This window comes from Rana temporaria, chromosome 3 (genome assembly GCF_905171775.1).
Source record: "Rana temporaria chromosome 3, aRanTem1.1, whole genome shotgun sequence".
Lineage (NCBI taxonomy): Eukaryota > Metazoa > Chordata > Amphibia > Anura > Ranidae > Rana > Rana temporaria.
The window spans coordinates 449,031,821-449,053,828 of record NC_053491.1 but is presented as its reverse complement, the minus strand read 5'-3'; the positions used below and the strand labels follow the sequence as shown (position 1 = coordinate 449,053,828).

General features: G+C 39.3%; 1 protein-coding gene across 1 annotated transcript in view; it reads right to left on the bottom strand.

Moving 5' to 3' along the window:
- Nucleotides 1-16,396: 16,396 nt before the first annotated feature.
- LOC120930554 (zinc finger protein 91-like) overlaps nucleotides 16,397-22,008 on the bottom strand; it is a 34,541-nt gene continuing 28,929 nt past the window's right edge. Inside the window, 1 exon segment of the mRNA XM_040341730.1 lies at nucleotides 16,397-17,294. Within this exon segment, the coding sequence (XP_040197664.1) occupies nucleotides 16,397-17,294 (898 nt within the window).

Sequence of the window (22,008 nt, the reverse complement as noted above, 5' to 3'; positions counted from 1 at the left end):
CTCAAGTGAAATCAGAAACAGAGTTGTACAGTGTGAAAAAATTAAGTATCAAAATCAGGCTTTTGGGGGGGGGGGGGCGGGGGGGTCCTTCATGATTTCTTGCACCGGGGCCCTGAAGTCTCTAGTTACGCCACAGATTTCACCCACAATGAACCACCGACAATTAAGGGGAAGAAGAAAGGAAAACTTCAATAGCGTAATCTTGTTTTACTTCTTGTAATATTTATTAAAAACTGTTGAAAATACACTCACATTTCCTAAGGCTACTTTCACACTCAGGCACTTTACAGGCGTTTAAGCGCTAAAAATAGCTCCTGCAAAGCGACTCTTCTGTCTCTCCAGTGTGAAAATCCGAGTGCTTTCACACTGGAGTGGTGCACTTGCGGGGCGTTAAAAACAATCCTGCAAGCAGTATCTTTGGGGCGCTTTAGGAGCATCCCAAAGATACTAGCCAGCGGCCAAAAGCATCGCTAAAATAACAGTAAAGCTGCCGATGCCCCCACCACCTCAACGTAAATATGCCCTTAGTGTCTACCCGACACTATGGAACAATCATGTGTTATTAATAATGTGATCCTTTGCTCCTGGATTTGTTCCAAAACCTGCTCCGTGAGGATGTTAATACAACAAAACTAGGAGGGCCAGAGACAGCGGCGTATTTTTGTGCCGGCGTAGCGCATCTCATATGCACTACGCCGACGTAACATTGAGAGGCAAGCTGAGTATTCACAAAGCACTTGCTCCCGTATTTACGCCGGCGTAACGTAAATGGGCCGGCGTAAGCCCGCCTAATTCAAATTAGGAAGGTAGTGGGCGTGTTGTATTAAAATTAGCCGTGAACCCATGTAAATTAATTCCAAAACGAACGGCGCATGTGCGCGCATGCTAGGAATCACGTTGCATATACTCCCTAAGATACGTCGGCTCAATGCTTTCGACGTGAACGTAACCTACTCCCAGCCCCATCCACGTACGACTTACGCAAACGATGTAAAATCCGACGGCTGTTCCGACGTCCATACCCTAACATCACTTACCCCTGCTTTATGAGGGATAACTATACGCCAGACATACGCCTTACGTAAACGGCGTAGATTACTGCGACGGGTGTAAGTACGTTCGTGAATCAGCGTATCTAGCTCATTTACATATTCAATGTGTAAATCAACGGAAACGCCCCTAGTGGCCAGCGTAAATATGCACCCAAGATACGACGGCGTAGGAGACTTACGTCGGTCGGATGGAGCCAGAATTCAGGCATATCTGGTTTCAAGAATACGAGGCATAGATACGACGGCGCATCCTAGAACTTACGCGGCGTATCAACAGATACGTCGGCGTAAGTTCTCTGTGAATCTGGCCCGTAGAGCGGAGGCTAGAATGCTTTTTTAGAGATCAGGCTCTCGTGTTTTGGAACATAGCCAGGAGCAGAGGATCGCATTATTAATAACGCTTGATTGTTACCTAGTGTCGGGTAGACACTTAAGAAATGTGAGTGTATTTTAGCAGTTTTTAATAAATGTTACAAGTTTTAAAACAAGATTATGCTATGGAAGTTTTCCTTTCTTCTTCCCCTTAATTGTCGGTGGTTCATTGTGGGTGAAATACTGACAGGTGGAGAGATTGAAATCAGCAGAGTGGAGAGAGATACAACATCACACTATTGCAGACTTGGAAACATATCATCCACATGGGTTGGAGGAGATATAAACAGGCTGAGAAGTTGGAGTCCACAGAGTAGAAATAATCCAAATATTTAATTCTGTGCAATTGCTGGTTTATAATTTTACCAGCCACAACTGTTGGTGAGTCACTTTAGAACTTTTCTGATGAAAGGAGCACATTAGCCATCTGAATCTAAGAAGTGTTGGATCTCGCTGTTTCAGCCTTTTGATTGAGAACTGTGATTTGGGTTTTGGAATTTTTTGGATTTTTTTTTTGCCCGGATGCACTTTGGGGGATATTAAGTGAATTTTTTGGTTTGTTTTTGTTTTAAGAAAATATTTCAATAAATAACCATATATCATTTTATTTATTTATTTACACATAATTATGGCACATATATGGTCTTGCACAGTTTGCTTAGGTGTATATAAATTCAGTCATTTTCTTTGAGCTTTAAACACTTATTTAACATTTTTGGGTTTACAACATTTTTTTGCAGTTTAATTTATTGTTTTACACACACTATTGTCTATGGATTTGAGAGTATTGAATGTTACGTTATCACAGACATTTATTCAGTGAATAAGCACTTGCACTTTATTTAAATTATTAAATAGAATATTTTTAGTTTCACTCTATTTCACATATTATCAATATTATTTAATTTATTCCACATATAAGAAGAGGGTAGATTGTTTCAGTGAAAGGCTGAGATTTTTGAACCATATAAAGTCCATCTTTTTTAGAATTAATACATATTTGGTACAAATTGTTAACACAATTGTGGATATTCCAGAGCTTTGCGCTGCAAACATATTTGTTGCATTATCTACTATTATTTTACTACGATTGAGCGGCAGCATTCTCAATTGGGATCCACAATTGTCCAGGTAGTTCTGTGGCGCTGATTCCTCTTTTATGTTGTGTCCTTTAACCCCCCTGACGGTAAACCCGAGCGCGACTCGGGGTTGGTTTTACATGTTAGGATCGGCAAACCCGAGTCACGCTCGGGCTGGACGGGCTTACCTTTCGCTGGATCCACAGGCTTGGTTTACTCACCTTGTCCCTGGATCCAGCGATGCCACCCGCTGTGTGAGCGAGCGGGACCTCCTCGCTCGATTCACAGTCCCCGTGTGACGCCGATCTCCGTTCCCTGCGACGTTACGACGCACGGGGACGGAGAACGGCGCCAAATTCAAAAAAGTAAACAAACACATTACATACAGTATACTGTAATCTTATAGATTACAGTACTGTATGTAAAAAATACACACCCCCTTGTCCCTAGTGGTCTGCCCAGTGCCCTACATGTACTTTTATATAATAAAAAATGTCATTTCTGCCTGCAAACTGTAGATTGTCCAAAAGTGTCCCTTTATGTCAAAAATGGTTTTAGATCAGCTAGAAAACAGCGATAATAAATTATAATCACTTGCAGAATTGTGCGATAGCGATTTGCGGGGAAATTCGTCATAAAAAAAATAAAATAATGACAGCGACAATTCTGCAACTGCAAATTTCAGTGATTTTGAGTTGATTACATTATTGAATAATTTTTATTATAATTATATTATTATTTGTTATAATTATTTATAATTATTTATTATATTATAATTTATAATTTTGTTTTAAAAAAAAAAATCATACCCGGGATGCCTACAAGACTCTTGCTTGGTCAGATTTAAGTGAGTTATTTCTAAAAATTACAGGCCTACAGTATAAAACACCAATTTCCTTGCAAAATAAATGTACCGCTTTTGGTACGTAATTCCAGACAGAATCATACTGCCAGGGAGGTTAACCAATTGCACAGTCATGCAACACTGTACCCATATGGAATTTTTATCATTTTTTTTCACTCAAATAGAGTTTTTTTAGTGGTATTTATTCACCCCTGGGTTTTTTTTTTTTTGGGCTAAACAAACATACAAGAACAAGAACATAACATGAATAATAAAACATCCAGACAGTATCACACTATGGTAGTTTCTATATTCACATGGGGATTCACTAACCAAGAGGTAAATTGAGTATATTAAGCGTAGAGGACTCAGGAGTGTCTGCAGTTTACCAATAGGAGACCCAAGGCTGGGATGATCAGCCACATGCGGTTACGATCTCCTGACAAGAGATCTGTATAGCTAGTAAGCGGCTCTAATATCAAAGGTGGAGGACCCCTTTTCCTATTTTTCATCACTTCTTCTTGGGTGCATATCTGTTTGAAGTCTCCAATGAATAATAGATTGACGAACTGTCTGCTATAACTGTATTCCATCGCTTGCCGTGTGGGACTCACCATTGGTGTTTTAGTGTGAGGTTCACTGTTTGTGTTCCTAATTGACCTTAGTGACATGGACATTTGGTATGTCATTCATTTTTATGGAACTCACATGTAACATTTTGGTCCAATAGTGTCTTGTCACACATTTTTGGATCTAATTGATTTTTTTACGATTAAATAAAATTTTTGTATTACTTTTATTATTGTAGATGTTTCTTTCAATTCACGTATCTATCATACGATGCAATTTAATATAGTCGTTTTTGCGACATTTGCACTTAGTTTTTCGGTCCATATGACACACCTGCTCATAAGACGCACCTAAGTTTTAGAGGAAAAAAATGGTAATGTGTAATAACCACCTCAGACTATTTACCATTCAGTTGCTGGAGGTTATAACACATTACTACTTGCTGATTGGTTTCTAGAGGTTACTACAGATTGTCACTCACCATTCAGTTGCTAGTGGTTATTGCACACTAATTGCCTGCAATGCAGTGTTCCCCTCTGCAAGTTTCTCAGTCCTGCTGCTGCTTTAACAATCCCCACCCCCACTGCTCACAGAAGAAGGGAGAGGAAATGGAATGCACACAGACACAGCCCGCTCTGTGTGTCTTCCATCTCTTACTCAGCTTGTGCTGCTGCTGTATGTGGGATTGGGCAGTCGGCCGGTCTATATTCGCTCCATAAGATGCACAGGCATTTTCAACCATTTTTTGTGGGGAAAAAAGTGTGTCTTATAGTGCGAAAAATATGGTAAGTTGCAGCGCAGCTCGGTTTGTTTATATCTGTTCTGGTGTGTGTATCTCACATAAGAGTTGCAGCAGCACATTCACCAAATGTATCACTCTATACTTTACATATGGTGTCACTTTAGACAGTACAGTATTTCACTTTGAAACATACAGGGAAAGACTGAAAAAAAATGAAAAACCTTTTTCATAGTTTGTTATAAAATTTTGCAAACAGGTAATTTTTCTCCTTCACTGATGTGCGTCTGTTGAACAGAAAGTACACACATACAAAAAGTTGTCCGATTCCTGCTGTACCGGCAGATTTTCAATATGTATGTACCAAGCTTGATTTGTTGTATTATTTGCGAACTGGTCGTTAAGTGGGCTTGGTTATTCCCTGGGCATTCCCCAGGTTTTTTTGTTATCTGCTTTAGCCTTCCAATGCTACTTACTGCTATGGCCAGCTATAGATGGGGTGGTGGACACCTTTTTTTTTTTTACCTGTGGTGCTTGTATTGGTCCAGCAACACACCAACACCTTTGCAGCCATTGTGCTATATGCTGGGTGTTTGGTGTGCTCCTGCACCTTTAAGGAGGAGTGGCTCCCCTTCAGTCCACCTGCCCCTATCTATCCATTAAAATGCATGTGCCTCCATTGTGGGGACACTCATTGTTTAGTGTTAGGACCACAGATTGCAGGGTTCCTTGGCGCGGCTCTGTGGCTCACGCATGCGTTTGCGTGCGGACAAAACCCCTGTTTTTAACGCATACTGTTAGACAGGTTAATTGGTTGTTCTGGTTGGTAAGTGGGCTTGGTTATTCCCTGGGCATTCCCTGGGCATTCCCCAGGTTTTTTTGTTATTTGTAATTAACCACTTCCATACAGGGCATTTATACACCTTCCCGCCCAGACTAATTTTTAGCTTTCAGTGCTGTTGCACTTTGAATGACAATTGCGCGGTCGTGCTACACTGTACCCAAACTACATTTTTATCATTTTGTACCCACAAATAGAGCTTTCGTTTGGTGGTATTTCATCACCTCTGGGATTTTTATTTTCTGCAAAAAAAAAAAAATGACCGAAAGTTTTTTTTTGTTTCTGTTATAAAACATTGTAAATAAGTAAGTTTTCTCCTTCACTGATGGGCACTGATGGTACTGCACTGACGGGCACTGATAAGGTGGCATTGCACTGATAAGGTGGCACTGATGGGCACAGATGAGGTGGCACTGATGTGGTGGCATTGATGGGCACTGATAGGCGGCACTGATGGGCACTGATATGCGGCACAGATGGGCATGGATAGGCGGCATGGATGGGCATGAATAGGCAGCGCGGATAGGCACGGATAGGTGGCATGGATGGGCATGGATAGGCGGCACGGATAGGCACGGATAGGTGGCATGGATGGGCTCGGATAGGCGGCATGGATGGGCACTGATAGGCGGCATGGATGAGCACTGATAGGTGGCACAGATGGGCATAGATGGGCACTGATAGGTGGCACTAACGTATGTGTTGTACTAATGGATGCCAATCAGTGCCAAACAATGCCTGTCAATCTGTGATGCCCATTGTGGGCACTGATTGGCATCCATTGCGGGCACTGATTGGCATCCATTATTTCTGTCATTGTCATCCCTGGTGGTCTAGGGTGGCATACCTGTGTTTTGCATCCCTGGTGGTCTAGTGGCATGCCTGGTGGTCCAGTGTGGGCATCCTCGGGGGGGCTGTGCTGATAATCGATCAGCACAAACCCCCCCTGTCAGAGAAGCAGCCGATCTAGGGGTGATCGGTGTTGCGGGGTGTCAGACTGACACCCTGCAACAACGATCGCTGCGATGCACGCCCCCCGGGGCTGGATTTTGCATAGTAAAAAGGGCTTTGTGCCAAATTCAACGCTGTTGACGTGTTCCACACAGTGACCCCTCCTGCTGCTCTCTTATGTGGCCCGCACTCACCAGATCCTTCACCCCCTCTTGGGGTGAAACACTTTCACAGTGCATGCCCTGTGCAGCACTCTGGCAATTTCTTGTCCCCCTGTGTTGCTGCTGAGGTTTCCAATGATAGCTCATATACAAAAGAGAGGAATCCCAATAGTGTGATACCATTTAAAAAACATTTTGCCTTTATTGATAAAACTAGGTACTCACAATTTAGGCAGATTAAACAAGCGATATAAAAGACCGTTTTTCGGAAGTGTAAACCACCGGGGAGGCCAATAATAAGTGGAATTGATTCGCTATTTTTGAGATTAGGAGCGTACATTGATGGGTTTTTACAACCACTAGTGGAGGAGGGACAATCATATCTTAAGGACAGCAGACAATTAATCAATGAATTAAAAAGTGTGGAGGTGGAGGAAACTGACATACTGCTTACAATTGATGTAAATTCATTGTACACAAATATAGTTCAAGAGGATGGGACACAACGTGTTGAATGGGCCCTATATAATCAAACCAACAATAAAGAAGAACACATACAGTACATCATAGAAGGCCTGAGGCTGGCAATGAGCCATAACTATTTCTGGCATAAAGGGGAATTTTTTACCCAAACTGAAGGCATGGCAATGGGGGCCAAATATGCCCCCAGTGTAGATAACGTTTTTCTAAACCATTGGGAGGCTGAACAAATATACAGCACCCAAAGGACAAATCTCCAACTGTACCGTAGATACATAGATGATATTTTAATCATTTGGCGAGGCACAGAAGAAGAATTACAATCTTTCTTTGCTGAAATCAACCATAACGCCTATGGGATCACTTTCTCAGGTACTTAGAACACACAGACAATCGATTTTTTAGACTTACAATTGTTTAAGGAAAATGGAAACATTAATACCAGAACTTTCTTCAAAAAACGGACAGGAATGGCTATATTCCAACCAAGAGCTGTCACCATAAACAGTGGATAAGCAATATCCCAAAGGGACAGCTAATGAGGATCTACAGAAATTGCAGTAATGCCAAGGATTATGAAACCCAGGCAAACTCTATCATAAATAAGTTTGTGGAAAAAGCCTATAAGAAGAAAGATATGGTAGCGCTCAAAGAGAAAGTGAAGAAAATGAAAAGAGAACTTATGACTGTAGAAGTACCCAAAAAGAAAAAGAAGGCTATGGACATGGCCTTCCTAACAGGATATAATATACAGCATAAGGACATTGAAACCATAATAAACAAACACTGGCCCATCCTACAATCAGACAAAATCTTGAAAACTATAATACCTAATAGGCCTTCTTTCATCTACAGAAAGGCACCAAATCTCAGGAACCAACTTCTGCATAATGCTCTGGACCCTCCTAAACAGATTAAGATCTTTAAAAATCTAAAAGGGTTCCACAAGTGTGGTGCATGTCTCCCCTGTAAGGTGAGTAAAAAAACTGACAAGAAAAAAGTTGATTTCACCTCTACATCAAATGGATCAAGGCACCATATAAAACGACTAATAATATGCAACAGTACTCATTTGACGTATGTCATAGAGTGCCCATGTCAAAAACAATATGTAGGAAGAACCACTAGGGAATTACATGTCAGGATTCGTGAACATATTGCTAATATAAAAAAAGGGTTCAATAAAAATAGCGCCTCGAGACACTTTAGGGACTACCACAATAGAGATCCCATATGCATGATGTTTTATGCAATTTACAAGAATAAAGGCCATTGGAGAGGAGAAAATAAGAAAATCAAAGTATCACAAAATGAAACTCGATAGATCTTTGAGCTTGATACCCTCCAACCTTCGGGTATAAACATAGATTTGGACTTAAATTGCTTCCTGACCAATTTCTAATTGGGCTCCTATATTTCCTTCGATCCGGCTTTTAATTGGGAATAACACAATTAATCATTCCCATTTCAACACATATACATTTATATTTCCTCTATTTATTCTATCTTTCATTTCTGCATTTTAATCTCCATATTTTTAATAATTTTATACATATATATCCTACATTAGTAATTCATTCTTATAATCCCCAGTTCCCCTATAAGTCTATATTTTTATAGTTTCCCTCCATTTATGGTTTTTAATATTGCTAGCACAGTGAATGTACATAGGCATACACATATGCTTTCACAGGGGGCTATTAATAGGCAGATATGCATTGCCATAGCTGCATTACATATATATATATTATTAGCATATGCATAGGTTTTCTCTATACACATAGACATGCGTTCTTATATGACCCCAAAGGTGTTCTATTAAGATGTATTACTGTCCGTTTCAATTTCTGTGCAAATAAGTATGTTTTTATATGTTTTTAAATGTAAGTCACATTTTAGTTTCCCGATTGTAAACACAAAGAATGTAATCACATTGCGTCCCACTCGTAAGGCTGCATTGAAACTTATTCACAAGAACACTGTGGCCACAGTCTTCAAAAACTCATAGAAAATTGCGGCGGTGACAGTATCAGTCTTCGGTCTGCAAAACCTTACCAAAGATGGCCGCCGTCCATAGACATCCATGCAAACGGGCTTCGGTCTCCAAAATCACACGGAAAATGGCGGCCGTAGCTCAGGACGCAATGTTAGGATAAATAGGAAGTGAGAGTGACATCTGGTCACTCCAGATGATGTCGGATGACGAAACCGGTCGAGCAAAGAGACGGCTGTCACTACACACTTCCGAAAAATGGTCTATTATATCGCTTGTTTAATCTGCCTAAATTGTGAGTACCTAGTTTTATCAATAAAGGCAAAACGTTTTTTAAATGGTATCACACTATTGGGATTCCTCTCTTTTGTATATGAGCTAACATTGGAAACCTCAAATTGCCAGAGTGCCGCACAGGGCATACACTGTGAAAGCGCTTCACCCCAAGAGGGGGTGGAGGATCTGGTGAGTACACATAAGAGCACAGCAGGAGGGGTCACTGTGTGGAACACGTCAACAGCGTTGAATTTGGCACAAAGCACTTTTTACTATGCAAAATCCAGCACTCCAGCACACAGTTGCACATTGACTGTTCTTATCCATAGCACCATTCACGTGCACTTTTTGTATTTAATTTAATCTCTCATCATTTACTCTTTATATTTATAGTTATTTTATATTCATTAATTTTTCCATATTTATGGTCATTTTAGAGCATGCATTTGGAAAGTACACTCACACTATCAGAATTTGCTAGGCTGGCGCCAACTCTACTAGTTTTTTCAACTCCATTGCTAGAGAGGTATTTTTTCTTGGAAGAGTGCATGTGATCAGCAGAGGGCCAATCAGCACTGCCAGGGGTCCTGGATCCTGATAAGACAGCTCAGTGCAGTATGAAAACTCCTCCTACAAGTTTTACTAGATAGAAGTAACAAAACTAGTTTGTGTTTCTAAAACTATTGTATTTCCATGTTCTGTGTACTGTGGGAGACCAAATATTGTGAATGCAGGCTCCTGGGTTTAGTAACACTTTAAGAAGAAACTGCTGCTTCTAAAATCTATCAATTGATGTAAAGCTCAAAAGCTTAACCACTTAAGCCCTGGACCTTTAGGCAGCTAAATGCCCAGGCCAGGTTTTGCGATTCGGCACTGCGCGGTCGTGCGACGTGGCTTCCAAACAAAATTGACATCCTTTTTTTCCCACAAATAGAGCTTTCTTTTGGTGGTATTTGATCACCTCTGCGGTTTTTATTTTTTGCGCTATAAACAAAAACAGAGCGTCAATTTTGAAAAAAATGCAATATTTTTTTACTTTTTTCTATAATAAATATCCCCCAAAAACATATATAAAAAAATGTTTTTTCCTCAGTTTAGGCCGATACGTATTCTTCTACCTATTTTTGGTAAAAAAAAATTGCAATAAGCGTTTATCAATTGGTTTGCGTAAAATGTATAGCGTTTACAAAATAGGGGATAGTTTTATCGTATTTTTATTATTATAATTTTTTTTACTACTAATGGCGGCGACCAGCGATTTTTTTTCGTGACTGCGACATTATGGCGAACACTTCGGACAATTTTGACACATTTTTGGGACCATTGTCATTTTCACAGCAAAAAATGCATTTAAATTGCATTGTTTATTGTGAAAATGACAGTTGCAGTTTGGGAGTTAACCACAGGGGGCGCTGAAGGAGTTATGCTTCACCTAGTGTGTGTTTACAACTGTAGGGGGGTGTCGCTGTAGGTCTGACATCATCAATTGTGTCTCCCTATAAAAGGGATGACAAGATCGATGCAGCCGCCACAGTGAAGCACGGGGAAGCCGTGTTTACATACGGCTCTCCCCGTTCTTCAGCTCCGGGGAGAAATGAATAGCCGTGCCCTCGTCCCGGATCGCTTCCCGACGATTTCCGACTGCTGCATGTAGCGGGGGGTTCCCGATTGGACCCAGGGAAAGGCAGGGATGTACGGGTACGCCCATATGCCTGTACGTGCCATTCTGTGGACATACATATAAATGCGGCCGTCGTTAAGCGGTTAAAGCTTAATTTCGAATTACCCAGTTTGTATTTTACATCATTAGAGACAGCATACTGTTATAATCTCACTGTTATAATACCTGCCAGATAAACTTCTATAGACATAAAAGGATCAGCAAAGCACTGCCTTTGTGCAGCACTAATAAAGAAGGAGTGTCTACCTGTTTAATGTGTTATTATGGATGAACCATATCGTATATTATTACAATGTATGCAATAAAAATAGGTATTTAAAACATTAAAACAAAATTGACATTATATAAAAATGGTGTGTATATATTTCCCTTTGAAGATTTACCCATCCCATATTTCTTCTTGGACCGTATTTGAGGGTTAGATGTATATTGTTTAGGGTTAAGGAGTATTCTACTCTCCGTACTGTGGTTTTTGTTTATTTTGTATTATGGAAAATATAACTATAAAATGGTGGATCGCACAAAGGTTAGGGAGTCTCTAACATTGCTAGAGCATCCAAGAGATATAACATAGAGGCTCCACTTGTAACTGAAATATCACTATTGTGACTAACAATTTAACTCGTACTAACATTTACGCTTTAGTTTGGAATATAGTGGGGAAGAGTTAAAATATTCAGTCCAAGATAAATTACATGGATCGAAATTCAATCTTTTTATGCTAATCTAATGCTGAAATTATTATTCACATTTAAATTGATTAAACCAGCCTGCTGTTGGAGATGCCCTAGTGCTCCGGCAGGCTTTGTGCATATCTTTTGGGAGTGTCCACAGATTCAGGATTATTGGCGAGAGGTGACTCAATTTCTCTATAGGTTGACCACCTATCCCCCCGACAGTCAGCATTTATCTCCTTGGACTGGTAGATTTGCCGCTTTTGCTAGAGCGACACATACTCTACTGGGTATTCTCCTATTTTATACTAGGAAGGTTAAAGGAACTCAAATGGAAGTCAGCTAGGCCCCCAACCTTGTCCCCCTGGATGCAATTTGTTCATTATGTGGTATTCCTCTACAAAGCAACATATTTATCCCAAAAATGTCCCAATATATGACAAGGTTTGGCACCTGTGGACTTCCAGAGTATCTACTTGGATTGATGGTGAACTGAGGTCTATGCTTGAGAAGCATGGGCAGTAGTACAGGTTTGGATACTAGTGTAATAGCAATTGAAAACTGTTATTCTTGTAATATCACGTTTTGGTGAACAGGAGGGAGAATGTTTCTTCCAGGTAATGTTAATCCTTTCCATACTCCTAACTGAGGTGGATCTGAGCAATGTGTGGTTAGAGTTATAAGATAAGATGTGAGTTGTACTCTGTTATGCACATAGTTATGTGCAATTGTTAGCCAGGGTATGTCCCAATGGCTATGTTTTGTAACTTAAACATACTGGCCGGGATTCAGAAACAACTTACGACGGCGTATCTTCAGATACGCCGTCGTAAGTCTGAATGTGAGACGTCGTATCTTGGCGCCTGATTTAAAGAATCAGATACGCTAGAATTTGTCCAAGATACGACTGACGTAAGTCTATTTCGCCGTCGTATCTTGGGTGCATATTTACGCTGGCCGCTAGGGGCGCTTCCGTAGATTTACGCATAGAATATGCAAATGAGCTAGATCCGCTGATTTAGAAACGTACTTGCGCCCGTCGGATTTACCTACGCCGTTTACGTAAGACGTCGGTCCGGCGTAAGTTTACCCCTCATAATGCAGGGGTAAGTCATGTTAAGGTATGGACGTCGGAAACGTCGGAACAGCGTCGTATTTTACGTTGTTTGCGTAAGTCGTACGTGAATGGGGCTGGGCGTATGTTACGTTCACTTCGACAAAGCATTGAGCCGACGTATCCTAGGGAGTATTTGCGATGTGACTCTGAGAATTCGCGTGCATGCGCCGTTCGATCGGACACTCATTTACATGGGGTCACGGCTCATTTCAATACAACACGCCCACTGCCTTGATCATTTGAATTACGTGGGCTTACGCCGGCCCATTTACACTACGCCGCCGTAACTTAGGGCACAAGTTCTTTCTGAATACGGTACTCGCCTCTCTAAGTTACGGCGCGTAGCGTATATGAGATGCGCTAAGCCCGCCCTAAAGATACGTGATTCTTTCCGAATCTGGGCCACAATTTATAATAAAGAGAGATGTCAAACAAATTGATGAAACTAAGGCAGGAATGATTTGTACAGATACACTTTTTATTTTTTAGACACATTTTGAGTACATCTACAGAATTCAAACATCTTTTTTTATATATTTGCAACTTAGTCATCCCCTTAAGCTTTATTAAGAAAAAACAATTATTTTCATGGCATCCTCAAAATTCTGTGTCTAAAGTAAAAAGAGATATATTAACCACTTGCTGACCAAATAACACAGATATACGGCAGCAAAGCAGTTCTTCTGCATTGGATCCCGTACTAGGCACTTGATCCAGCACTTTCGGGTAGGGGGTGTGCACACCGACGACCTGACTCTGCTGTGATTAGACACAGCAGATGCTGATCAGCGGGTGTCGGTCGATGGATGACCACCGGCACCCGCCAATCATCTGGAAGACACAAAGGACAAAACTCTGTCAATGTAAACGAGGCAGAGTTTTGTCCTGGCAGTGGGGAAATTATGGATTTTTCTTTCCCTGCAAAAAAGAGAACAAAATCCATCATTTCCCTTAGTAAAATTGGCACACAGTTTATACCACAACACTGGCTAGGCATACGTTTAACACTGATCACTGTATTAGTGTCACTGGTTCTCAAAAAGTGTCAGTGTCAGAATGTCCGCCGCAATATTGCAGTCCCGCTATAAGTCGCTGATCACCAGCATTACTAGTAGAAAGAAAATTTAAATGAGAATTCCGGTATATATCCCAAAGTTTACTTATTGGGAATTTTTTACCAAAAATATATAGCAGAATATATATTGGTCTAAATATATGAATACATATTGTTTATAGCACAAATAATAAAAAAAATGCAATGGTGATCAAATAGCACCAAAAAAAGCTCTAATTGTTGGGGGAAAAAATAAAATTTTTATTTTATTGGTCTAAATTTATGAAGATTTTTTTTTTGGGATATGTTTTATAGCAGAACATACAACTATATATATATTTTTTTTAATTGTCAGTCATTTATTGTATAGCACAAAAAATTAAAATAAAACACAGTGGTGATCAAATACCACCAAAAGAAAGCTCTATTTGTGGGGAAAAAGATGAAAATTGTATTCGGGTACAGCGCTGCATGACCGCTCAATTGTCAGGTATAGTTTAGCAGTGCCGTATCGCAAAAAAATGGCCTGGTCATTAAAGTGGTTGTAAACCCCATTCATGAAAGTTGAACTAAGCACATATATCTGTAGTGTTTACGTGTGTCTCTCTCTCTAAAGCTCTAATGCCCTGTACACACACCGATGGATTTTTCATCAGATATCCGATGAAGCTGACTTTCATCAGTCTTGCCTACGCACCATCAGTTAAAAAAACGTTTGTGTCAGAACGCAGTGACGTAAAAGTTCAATGCTTCCGAGCATGCGTTGACTTGATTCTGAGCATGCGTTGATTTTTAACTGATGGATTTCCCCACAGACGATCGTTTTTGTTTATGAGTTTTTTAACCATCAGATAATTTTAAAACAGGTTCTACGTTTTTTTACCGATGGGAAAAAAAACGATGGGACCCACACACGATCGGTTAGTCTGATGAAAACGGTCCATCAGACCGTTTTCATCAGATGAACCAATCGTGTCTACGCGGCATAAGGGATTGGTTTACAAATCCACTTTGCACTACAAGTGCACTGCAAGTGCACTTTGAAGTGCAGTTGCTGAAGATCTGAGGGGGAAGATCTGAAATGAGAGGAAGCTCTCTTGATTTTATCATCCAATGATGTACAAGCAAAAATGCTGTTTTTTATTTTCCTTGTATGCCCTCCTCAAATCTACAGCGACTGCACTTCCCATAGGAGTTGATTTACTAAAGAAAAATCCACTGTGCACTACAAGTGCACTTGGAAGTGCAGTCACTGAAGAACTGAGAGGACATTCAAGGAAAATAAAAAACAGCATTTTGCTTGGTTTGGATGATAGAAATCAGCAGAGCTTCCCCTCATTTCAGATATATAGCAACTGCACTTCCAAGTACACTTGCAGTGCACAGTGCATTTGCCTTAGTAAATCAACCCCAATGTGTCGTTTATCTCTGGTGCTCCATTACTCTGTTATCAGCATGAGTCACTTCTGACAAGTTCTCCTACACACAGGGCTGCCTTCAGGGGGGTACAGGCAGTAAACCTGTAAGGGGCCCGGATGGCAACCCCATTTTTTTGTAAGGGTTTTTTTTTTCTTTTTCTTAAAGGGCCCATTGGTCCCCAGGGCCCCGGATGGCTACCCCCTTTTTTTATATATATATATCTTTTTATTTCTTTCTTTTGTAAAGAAACCCAATTCGCGGCCCCCCCTGCTTCTCAATTTTTAGGCCGCAGCACCCACCCCCAGTTCTCTGCTCTAGGGGGCCATGCCTGAAGCTGTGTAAGGGCCCCCATGATTCCTGATGGCAGCCCTGCCTACACATGAGATAACATGAGCTAAAAATTTGTGTCGGGGAGGTTAGAGTGAGTTTAACAGGGATTTTGTCTATTCAGACTACAGCTCGGCATGTTCCTTTGTTCCTCTGCCTATGTGGAGGAGGGGTATCCATTTTCACCAATCAGCTCTCACTCGATGTAAGCCCCACCCACCCATATGTGCTGCTGAAAGAGGAGGAATGATTTTTAACATGATCTGCACTTTCCCAAGAGTGTAGAAAGCTGATGACAGCAAATATACAAGTAAAACGTATGTACTTTAGGATTATTTGTTTCATCTCTGTATATCTTCTGAGGCTATTCACGTTAAGGGGGGGTAAATCTTCCAGAGGTCAAGTGGTTAAAAATGTTTTATGCTTGTACATGTGCATTAGAATTATATGATTTTAATTAATACACCATTAAGAAGTCAGTTATAGCTTTAAAATGAGTCCCTAACATGAGTCCTGTATGGATCAGTACTTGTTTCTTATAGTCTAATTTTCTCTATATACCCCCCCCCAAAAAAAATACTTTTGATGTGATTGTAGATTTGGATATGGCTTCTCTCCTGTGTGAATTTTCTAGTGTGGAGTAAGTTGTTCCCTTTGTGTAAAGAATTTGTCACAGTTTGAAGATGTAAATGGCCTTTTCTCCCATATGAATCCTCTGGTATATAGTAACATTAGAACTATGTAAGAAGCACTTTCTATAATCTGATCATTGAAATGATTTCTCTCTTGTGTGAATCCTTTTATGTTTATTAAGAATAGAACCTCGTGAGAAGCACATGTCACATTCTGAACATTTAAATGGTTTCTCTCCTGTGTGAATCCTCTTATGCATATTAAGTTTAGAAACTACTGAGAAGCACATTCCACATTCTAAACATTTAAATGATTTCTCTCCGGTGTGACTCCTTTTATGAACATAAAAATGAGAATTATCTGAAAAGCACTTGTCACATTCTGAACATTTGAATGGTCTTTCTCCTGTGTGAATTCTCTTATGCACACTAAGTGTAGAACCATCAGAGAAGCACATGTCACATTCTGAACATTGAAATGTTTTTTCTCCTGTGTGAATTCTCTGATGTGTTGTAAGATGAGAACTTTTTAAGAAGCATTTGCCACATTCCAAACAATTGAACGGTTTCTCTCCTGTGTGAATTCTCTGGTGTTGAGTAAGAGTAGAATGATCTGAGAAGCACTTTCCACATTCTGAACATTTAAATGGTTTCTCTCCTGTGTGCGTCTTCTGGTGTTTAGTAAGATTACCATTTCCTGAGAAGCACTTTCCACATTCTGAACATTTAAATGGTTTCTCTCCTGTGTGAATCTTCTGGTGTTGAGTAAGAACAGAACTATGTGAGAAGCACTTTCCACATTCTGAACACTTAAATGGTTTCTCTCCTGTGTGAATCTTCTGGTGTTGAGTAAGATTAGCATTTTGTGAGAAGCACTTTCCACATTCTGAACATGTAAATGGTTTCTCACCTGTGTGAATCTTCTTGTGTTGACTAAGATTAGAAGTATTTGAGAAGCACTTGCCACATTCTGAACAATTAAACGGTTTCACTCCTGTGTGAATTCTCAGGTGTTTAGCAAGATGATCACTTCTTAAAAAGGACTTGTCACATTCTGAACATTTATATGGCCTCATTCTAGTGTGAATCTTCAGATGAACATTGAGTTTGGACTTAGAAGTAAATATCTTCTGGCACTCAGAGCACGGATACACATTTTCTCTGCTTTGGCTCATCTTGTGTTAATGTCAATCAGTTTTGTTGTGATTTTTTTCCAACGATAGATGTTCAATTTACAGCTGAGCTTAGTAATTTGCCTATATAAAAAATAAAAAAAATATGTTTACACAAATGTTATTATTACCAACAGACTGAGAAGTATAGCTATAAAACTTTACTGATTTTTAGATTAATAATTAAGCGTGCACACTATAGTCCAAAATCCATTCCAGATCCTACAACAAAAAAAAATGATGTGTTGATCATCCCAAAATATATACCAAACCCTCATATACACATGCATCCTGGCTTAACAGGAAATGGGGTACACGTTTGCACCCCCTCCTGAACCTTCTTCCCTCCAGAGGGTTGAAAAAATCTTCAGAATTTTTACAATTGACTTTAGTGACATTGAGGTTCAATATCTCTCAAGTCCAAAACATTTTGGCCTTTTAGGCCTATGTGACTCATCTTGTGTTAATGACAATCAGTTTAGCTGTGATTTATTCAACAATAGGTGTTTGGTTTACTGCTGAGCTTAGTAATTTACCTATATGAGAAATAAAAATAGATGTTTAAACAGATTTGAAATATCACCAACAGACTGATACAACGTTACAGATTTTTAGATTAATAAGTAAAAGTGTACACTATAGTTTATCATTATGGTGACCGTAGCGGGTAGTTATTTATAATAATGACTAGTCATGATGAGTACTTATGATCCAATTGTCATTAAATCATAAAAGTTTATTTTTTATTCCAAGTATAACTAAAAACAAAGCTTTTTTTATTTGTTTTAGAGTAAAGATGGATGGGAAAACTATTTTAGTGCAGTCTGTTCACCTGTTAGGGAAATTCACATTCTCTATTTGTCCTGTTTACTATTATCATTGAAAGTGAAAGTAAAAGGAACCCCACATTTTGGAGTAATGGAGGGGACATTTTCAAATGGGGACACAAGTTCTGGTGACCTGTGGACACCCAAGGAATTCACGTAATTAACAGGGATGTTATTTAACTTCATACTTGGCTATGGAACAAAAAGTGAAGGAAAATCTCCCCAATTGGAAAAACATGGCAAAAAATAAACGGACAGGGGTTATAACCCTCCCATCCACCAAGTCAACAGGTTTTCAGTTACTTTTATATGTTACAGTGCTACAGTAAAAAAAAACTGGGGGACTAATCTGTAAACTTCCAGTTATGTGTAAAGCTGAGTATATTCACTTAGGGTTTTTTTTGTTCATCTTGTGGGTAAAATGAAAAAAGAATAAATAGATTCTCCCTTCCACATAAGAGAGGTGAATGGAGGAATCCACGTCACTGCAACATTGTATTCTGACAGTGGGGCTCTGCACTGTGAGAATACACTGATTAGCACCTGCAGCCACTGATCACCAAAAGTTTTCCAGCTTGGCCGTTCAACAAAAGTTAATGGGCACAATTCATTAAGCGATATTTTGCCACATCCGAGAATGCGGTAAAATAATGCACAGTGTTTTTAAAAAAACTGTGTAAGTCACAAAGAAACTCTCCTTAACCACTTAAGGACCACCTCCTGCACATATACGTCGGCAGAATGGCACGGCTGGGCACAAGCACGTACAGGTACGTCCTCTTTTAGTGCCTAGCCGTGGGTTGCGGGCGGGTGCCCGCGGTGCGCGGCCGCGACCCGGCCCCCGAAGCTCCGTGACCGCGGGACCCGCGGACCAGATCGCCGCTGGAGTCCCGCGATCGGTCCCCGGAGCTGAAGAACGGGGAGAGCTGTGTGTAAACACAGCATCCCCGTTCTTCGCTGTGGCGCCATCATCGATCGTGTGTTCCATAATATAGGGAACCACAATCAATGACGTCACACCTACAGCCACACCGCCTACAGTTAGAAAGACAGATGAGGTCACACTTAACCCCTTCAGCACCCCCTTGTGGTTAACTCCCAAACTGCAATTGTCATTTTCACAGTAAACAATGCATTTTTAATGCATTGTTTGCTGTGAAAATGACAATGGTCCTAAAAATGTGTCAAAATTGTCCAAAGTGTCCGCCATAATGTCGCAGTCACGAGAAAAATTGCTGATCGCCACCATTAGTAGTAAAAAAAGTTTATAAAAATGCAATAAAACTATCCCCTATTTTGTAAGCGCTATAAATTTTGCGCAAACCAATCATTAAACGCTTATTGCGATTTTTTTTACCAAAAATAGGTAGAATACGTATCGGCCTAAACTGAGGAAATAAACATTTTTTATATGTTTTTGGGGGATATTTATTATAGCAAAAAGTCACTTACCTCTAACCCAGGATCTGCCCATTATCATAGTTATCGCAAGCTTGGACCAGTACTTATTACTTATATGCAGTATCTAACAACAGTTTTAGTGTTTGCGCTAAATACCGCATACAAATAATAGTGAATTGACATGTTCATTATCACATGCGTTAAACTGTCACGTGACCAGTATAATGCATGTGATAACCTTTAGTGAATTGTGCCCAATATGTCAATTGACTTCTGTTAAAAAGGAAGGGCTACACACACACATCAAAATTCGACCTCTCCCTGCTGAACTGACCAAATTTTGATCTGTACGCACTAACCTTTACAAAGGCCTGCTGAGAAAATGGAAGTTCAATAAGCTGCTGTAAACTAAAGCCTTGTACACATGCTTTTATTTTCGGATGACCAAACATCCATTTTTTGTGGCATGCTAGGCTCATGTCAGAAGTGAAGAGGTTACTCACAATATGAAAATTTTTGTACGACAAAATACAACATCAGAAGTGACGTAATGTGTTGAATAGTTTTGTATGTGTTCTTTTGTTTCTAAGCATGCTCTTATGATTTTTTTTGTACGAAAACTGCACTAATGAAACAAAAATTGGATGTTGAGTTCACATCGACAAAAATTTTATAGTCTGAATATACAGCTTTTATCTGAGGAAAAAGTGAAATTGGCTGTCTAAAGCACCGTACTAACGATCTGAAAATCAGCAGGTCGCTCGTCATACTAATTTTTCCATCCGATTTTCATATCGTTTGTACGGACCTTTAGTCACTGACTAATTTATAGATTCAATTAGGTACAAGTGAATTAATGATATAGGTTATAGAGTGGACTTGATGGACTTGTGTCTTTTTTCAACACCACCTACTATGTACTATGTAATGAGGCTGATTTGCTAAAGTAGTTGAGAATTTTGACTTAAAAATGTATGTGAATATTCACTTCAAATATTCCAACAAATATAAAACAAATTCATGCCCTTTATAAATATCTAATCAAGTGCCTATAAGTATACATGAATTTACTTTTTAAATGATTGGATAATTGAAGTAAATATTCATGCAATTTATAGAGTAGAGATCCTCAGCTCCTTTAGCCAAGTAAGCCTTTTGCCTTTCGCAACTAAGCCTAAATGTCTTTTTACACATATTTTTAATCATAGAGAGTTAATCAGAGTAGATATTAAAAAAAACATGTATATCTAATCACAACACATAAAATGCTCTCAATAGAAAAACATCTTTGTATCTAATTTCTGCTTCACTTTCATTCAGATTAAAGTGTATCTAAAACCCAAATTGTATATGTTGCTGCTAACAAGTCTTCCATGTAATTCTTGCATTCATTTTTTCCAGGCTATATGTTTTCCTTTTTTACTTTGTGATGTATATTTTGATATATTTTGAACGGTGCAACTATCCTTTTTTTTTCATTGATCATCCCAGTCAGTAGCATTTTAATACTGGGAGGGGATATACAGTATTGGGATATATCCTTAAACTAAACAGTATGATAATTGGCTCAATAGATACCAAAAACAACTTAAACAAGGATGTCATTGTGAATGGAAATGCTTAGAAACTTTTTGTTTTTTTCCAAAGATTATTGTTTTATCTGAACACTTGTACATAAAATATGAATAGCTTGTTAAAAAACATTGAGATATAGGACCCATCCTGTACCCAATTAAGTTGCCCTATGTGAAATTTGGAGAAAGAATAGATTTAGTATGGTGACATATGGAGAAAAACTTTTGATGAAAAAACAAAGAGCTTACTATTGCAAACATTCAATTGCTTCACTTCAAATATTCACTTCAAATATTCCAACAAGTATAAAACAAATTCATAACAATTCTGAATATCTAATCAAGTGCCGATAAAACAGGTAAACATGAATTTTCTTTTTTAATGATTGGATAATTTAAGTGAATATTGATGTAATTTATAAAGTAAAGATTCTCAGCTCCTTTAGAAAATATAGCCCCATACACATGATTAGATTCTCTGCAGATTTTTGTCTTCAGATTTACCAAAACCATGTAGTGCAAGGTCCTCCCTGATTGCATACATATTAAAACTCTTAAGGTTTGACCTCATAATATATGGTTTTGATAAATCTGAAGACAAAAATATGCTGAAAATCTAATAGTGTGTATGGGGTCTAAGGCTCCATGCACACTAGAATTTTTGTAAGTTTCTAGAAGATAAATAGTGTCCATGCACACTACTTTAGGCTATTAGCATTTTTTGAGCTTCAGCTTCTAGGAGCAGGAAAAAAATTGTTTTTGTAGAGTTTCT